The 6,000-nt window shown below is 52.0% G+C and overlaps 1 protein-coding gene across 1 annotated transcript; it reads left to right on the top strand.

The window, feature by feature from the left end:
- Positions 1–371: 371 nt before the first annotated feature.
- On the top strand, positions 372–1,778 carry NEUTE1DRAFT_122918 (uncharacterized protein; the record flags this gene model as incomplete). The annotated part of the gene is made up of 3 exons (XM_009853670.1): positions 372–658; positions 789–943; positions 1,029–1,778. The coding sequence occupies 3 exons, from the start codon at positions 452–454 to the stop codon at positions 1,501–1,503; spliced, it is 837 nt and encodes a 278-aa protein (XP_009851972.1).
- Between the last annotated feature and the right edge of the window lie 4,222 nt (positions 1,779–6,000).

Below are 6,000 nucleotides of genomic sequence, written 5' to 3'. Positions count from 1 at the left end.
CAGGGCAAGTCAATGAACGGGGAATGGGCACTCGTGCTCAACAACCACTGAGTCCGGGTCCAGTGGCATCCAAGCGCTGCCGTGGCCGCTCCGATCACTGGAGAAAAAAAAACGACCGAGCTTCAAAAGTACCTGTCAGCCAAACCAGGACCGTCCCCGGCCTCCATACAGTATACAATACTACCGTGACCCGGACTACTAGAAGAGGTACCCGTAGCCCGACTACCTAGTACTACTACCATTGACTCCAGTCTTGCTCCCGCGTTCCGTGTCCGTTTCGCTCCGTTGATTTGAATTTGAGGTTATTTCCTTTTCCAACTTTCCCTTCCTCTTCTCTTCTTCTTCTTCTTCTTCTGCTTCTCTCTCCTTTTCTCTCCCTCTTGCCTCCACCTCCACCTCCTCCACCTTCCAACCAAACATCTCCACTCCTCCCCAACACACCACATTCAAGATGGGCTTCATCGACGACGAAGTTAAGCGCCTCGGCGATGTCATTGCCTCCCTCGAGGATCGCGTCAGGTCCCTCGAGACCCGCGACTTCAGCGGCAAGCCCGTCACCACCGCCGAGCAGCTCCGCATGGTCCTCATGGGCCCTCCCGGTGCCGGCAAGGGCACCCAGGCCCCCAAGATCAAGGAGAAGTTCAACTGCTGCCACCTTGTAAGTTTCCTTGTCTTGCTGCCTGTCCCCCATGCAAAAGAACCGATTGGTGTCTTGTTTCGCGCCAGTCTGGGACTAGGGACCGGATGAGAAGCTAACCAATGCGCGACACGCGCGCAACGCTTCATAGGCCACCGGTGACATGCTCCGCGCCCAGGTCGCCAAGGGCACCGCTCTCGGCAAGCAGGCCAAGAAGATCATGAACGAGGGCGGTCTCGTCAGCGACGACATTGTCATTGGCATGATCAAGGACGAGTTGGAGAACAACAAGGAGTGCCAGGGCGGGTATGTGTTTTCCATTGCCCCCCATCCCCTCCCCCCCTTCTTGCCCTTTAACCATAAACTAACAACCCCTCCTTCCTCACAATAGCTTCATCCTCGACGGCTTCCCTCGCACCGTCCCCCAGGCCGAGGGTCTCGACGCCATGCTCCGCGAGCGCAACCTGCCCCTGCAGCATGCGGTTGAGCTCAAGATCGACGACTCCCTTCTCGTCGCGCGCATCACGGGCCGTCTCGTCCACCCTGCTTCCGGCCGTTCCTACCACCGCATCTTCAACCCGCCCAAGGACGACATGAAGGACGACATCACGGGCGAGCCGCTGGTGCAGCGCAGTGACGACAACGCCGAGGCGCTGCGCAAGCGTCTTGAGACCTACCACAAGCAGACGGCGCCCGTCGTCGGCTACTACCAGAACACGGGCATCTGGAAGGCCATTGACGCCAGCCAGGAGCCCGCCCAGGTCTGGAAGTCCCTGCTCGCCATCTTTGAAGGTGACAAGGCCAAGGCTAGCAGCGCTGGCAGCGGTATCATGAGCAAGATTGCTTCTGCTGCCAAGAGCTCGTAAAGAAAACACCCGGCAAAACCAATGTCAGCTTGTGGTTTCTTTCCACGTTTTAGGTTGGTGGTGAAGGAAAAAAAAAGAGCAGGGCAGAAAGAGAAGCGGGGGCCAAGCTTCTTCCTTTCATAATAGTCGGTAATGTTGAAGAAAAAGTACAATACACCGATTCAACCAACGAACCTGGACACGAATACGAAACGAAACCGAATTATCCTCATCCTGCGCTTAGTTGGTATGAGCTCTGCTCCTTCGATTCGAGTTTTTGGGAAGGGGGCAAAATGACCAGTCACCATGACTGGCTGGAGGTTGTTGTTACATATATACCACACCACACCACCCTTGATGTCACCGAGACACCGTTCAAAAGGCGGTTCGTTTTCGGAAAATAACGGGAATTGGGGGTCTTTGATGTTATGATGGGAAAAGCGACGATGCATGTTTGTTATCATGACACGAAGGCAGAAGAGAACGAGACTTCTTTCTTGTAACCGGGATGTTCGGGATGGATGGATGGATGGGTAGATTCAGGAAAAAGAGGAAAATTGAAACAAAGTGAAAAAGATCCTATTGATATCTTTTTTCCATGGTACCAAAGTGATGTAAACGTGGCAATCGCCGCCATCATGTTCATTCGTCTCATTTTCTAATCCCACTTTCAGGTCTATCTCAGGGGCAAAGTAAACAAAGATTCCATGATTAACCCAACTCGACGCAATGCTATCTAGCTTCTAACACATGGTTTTTTTTTGTAAGCGTTTTACATCGTCTGATACTTCGGCCCTTGCTTCGTGTCTTTATTAAAATCCATATGTCGCCCGTCTTGATCGCCCTGCTCCTTATCAATGCATCCGTCTATTCATTCCCTTCGCGACGTTTTCCCTTCATGTGACTCTCCCTTGAGATTGTGTCTAGATAGGGTATGTCCACAATCTATTTCAAAGACGTCTTCTCTATAGTTTTCTTTTTGTTATTCTTGTTGGAATCCACACCAACCGCACGCACGCACGCAGAAAAACATCCAGTCGATCAATCACCCCCCGTGACTAGCACCGAAACAAACGCCATAGTCGCCGCCGTGGTGGCCATCAGCCGTCGTATTGACGATGATGATGACCTTGGACCCGACTTATTTCTGTTCGGCTTTCTTGCTAGCACGATCGAGATACGATAGAGGTTCTTCAAGGTGGTCGCCACCGCCACCACAGACAGTAACGCGCGGATAAGCGAGAAGATCGCTGTCCAGCAAAGCGCAGCATCAGTTAGGCAGGTTGAATACGAGACCATGTGTGGGTTGATCTTGGTTGCTTGCAGAGACGTAACGTGATGATGGTAGGTGGTAGATGGTGGTAGCGGCGGCGGCGGCGAGGCGGCCGGCCCTGATCTTGGTAGGACAGGGCAGGCTACGCGAGGACGTTCTACCTCCTTGGCGTGGCTACAGAAGAACAAAAGGGGATAAGGGTCAGATTTTGGTCTTCGTCCCGAGGAAAAAAGAAAATCAGGAGATTGAGGGTTGAGGTAAGGATTGTTTTACTCACCGTTTACCAACTGCCTTTGCTTGTGCAGCCAGCTCTTGGGTTGGTCGTGCCGTCTTTGGAGAATGACATGGTTGCTCTGCAGCCGGCTTGTGATGTCGTACCATGCTGTTGTGATCATGGAATTCTCGCGCTGGAGGTTCTTGATGACTTGGTCGCTTGCCGCCTGTTGTTTGGACCGGAAGATGCTCTGGTTAGTATACAAATCAAAGGGGAACAACAACAAATACAAAAAAATCGCATTACATCTGTCATCGTCCAGGCGGATGGAAAGCAACGAATGGACGTACCTTTTGGGCCGCATAGGCACCGCCGCTCTCAACAAGCTTGATCCGCCTTTGGAGATCGTACTTCTCCTGTTCAGCCTTGTCGAGTTGCTATAGGCGAGTGGCATTAGCATTTTGTGAGAGGTGCATATACAACATGGCTAAAACACTGTTTGGTGATGATAGATTTGTCGGCTTCGACAGCTGGGAAATCAGTCTGTGGGCAGGTAAAGTAATCGTGGATACAGCTGAAAGCAAAAGGACAAGGAGCTTGAGGGATAAGACTGAGAGGCAGGTGATCACCATACAGTACGTGATCACCAGTCACCAAGAGCAGGTATCTCAGTCTTCCATCGTTTGAAAATGCTTGACAGGCAAGCACTGGTCTTCTCAAGGCCACTAAGCCAGGAGCCTTCTGATGGTATTGACGTGGGAACGATGACCCATTCACCATCTTTGTCAAAGATGAACCCAGATGCGATAGGCGAGGGGTTCGCCAAAAGGGGGATAACGACCCGTGAGGCCAGATAAGGAGGTGTTGGACTTGAAGAAGGGTCGTTGCTCACCTCGATCTTTTGCCTGAGCGCAGCCTTCAGCTTCTCCATCTTCTCAACGTCCTCCTTCCTGGACTTGTTCGGATCTCCGCCGCTCGCAATGGCATCGTCCAGCTGCTTGCGGAGCTTGTCCTTGGAGACCAATGCTTCCATCAGCTGTGCCTTCATCTCGTCCAGTTCAAACGTCTTCTCTCTGAGCTGCTTGCGTGTGGCCTCGAGTTCCTTCTGTAGCGATTCGGCTATCAACTCGTCAGAAGCCTTGAGTGCGGTGAGTGCAGCTGATTGCTCCTCTCCAATGACGGACACTATGGGAAGAACGTTGGTCAGTTTTTGCCTTTGCATTTTCAGCACAAAGATGCCAGGACTCACGATCTGTCTTCACAGCGATCAACTCGCGCTCCTTGTCTGCAACGTCCTGCTCGAGCTCCTGAACTCGCTTTGTGAGCTTCTCGACGTCGCTCGAGGTGTCAAGGAACTGTTTGCGCAGGTTCACAAAAGCGGGATTGCTAAGGTACTCAGGTGTTAGTAAATCCTAATTTTGTGATTCCCACTCAGAATTAAGCGCGTAAACAAACCTTTCTCCTGTTGTGTTGTTCATCATGGCATTGAGTTGTTCCTGGGCAACGGCGTGCTTCTCCATAGCCTCGGTGCACTTGCCGCGATACAAGTCAACCTTCTTGTTGGCCGACTCCAATTCGCTTCTTAGGCGCTCATTCTCAGACGCAACGGTCATATTGCTGCGCAAGACGTTGTTTTCTGCCTTGAGCCGCTGGAGCTCTAGACGAACAGCAGGTTCTGTTTCAAGCTCATGCTCGAGGTTGAAGCCGCCATTGGTAACAGGACTTTGTGAACCCGATGTCTCATGGATGGCACCACCCATTTGAAGCTGCTCCTGGAGCTCCTTGATCATATTCTCATCAGCCTGGTGTTTCGATTCAAGGTACTCAACTCTTCGTTGGAGCTCCTCGTTTGTTTCTTGCAAGACGTTCCTGGATTGGAGCGTGTAGACAATCTCTTGCTCATTATTCGCCAACACCTTGACCTTTTCTTCAATCTCCTTTTGGAGCTTCCTGTTTTGCGCCTTGAAGTTCTCAAAGTCCTTCAAGTCCTGTTCCATCTGGACAATTTGCTCCTCTAGGGTCCTGTTTCGTTGCTGGATAAAAGTAAGATCTTGAGCCTTCTTCTTGTAGTTCTCTAGGCCCTTGATCTGTTGCTGTTGCTGCTTGTTCTCGTGTTCCAGCTCTATAAGCTTGTCCTCCAGGTCCTTAACCCGGTCAGCCCTTGCTTTTAGAGCAGCATTGTCTTTCTCGAGCTTGGTGATGTGCGCTGTCTCCTTGACGATTTGAGCCTCCAAGTCGTCAATGATGGCCATTTTGTCCTTGATCTCGTCTCGCAAGTCCTTGATGGCTGCGCCAGCATCGGCACCCCTGTGCCTCTTCATAGCGTTCAGCTCGGCTTGCGCCCCGTTAAGGTCGTTGAGTAGAGCTTGGCGTGTATCGAGGAGCTTGTCGACCCGCGCTTGTAGATCGGCATTCTGCTTCTTGAGGTATTCGTAGGCGCCCTTTGTTTGCCTCAACTCTTCCTCCATAAGGGCCGGATCCCTGACAATGTGCAGGTCGGCATTAGTTTGTCCATCCACCTCCTTCGGCTCTTGCAGTTTCGCATCCGCATCTTTTCGCTTTTGGAACACTTCGACGGTGTTTGCGATTTCCTTTTGTGTAACGCTGTCGAGCTGCAGGATAGCCGGAACGTATGCCTTGTTGGTGGAACCCAAGCAGATGGTAATAACAAAATACGAGAGGAACTCGCAAATTGCAATGTCGTCCGGGTGTTCGAGAATGGCGCGCAACTTGGACGGCGGAGGAGCGTACTGCGGAACGTCGTTGCGCATGAAAGCAGCAAGGCCACGAGATACAGTTTCAAGGTTGGCCTTGTTGTCTTCGGGTGAGGAAGGATTCCGAATGAGGCTGGAGCTGGAAAAGTCCCCGGAGGTCATATCTTCGAGAATGTCTCCCAGCATCAGACCATCTTGGAGGTCCTTAAGGGTGGCCGCCCGGCGCGATGTCTTGAACGTGTTGATCCATTTCAACAGGGCGGCCTGCTTCGCGAGGCTGTACTGCGTCATGATGGGTAGTCTCAAGAGGCCCGACG

The sequence above is a fragment of the Neurospora tetrasperma genome, assembly GCF_000213175.1.
Source record: "Neurospora tetrasperma FGSC 2508 unplaced genomic scaffold NEUTE1scaffold_4, whole genome shotgun sequence".
Taxonomy (NCBI): Eukaryota; Fungi; Ascomycota; class Sordariomycetes; order Sordariales; family Sordariaceae; genus Neurospora; species Neurospora tetrasperma.
Note: the sequence above shows the minus strand (reverse complement) of the source record. Positions and strands in the feature narration are given on the sequence as shown.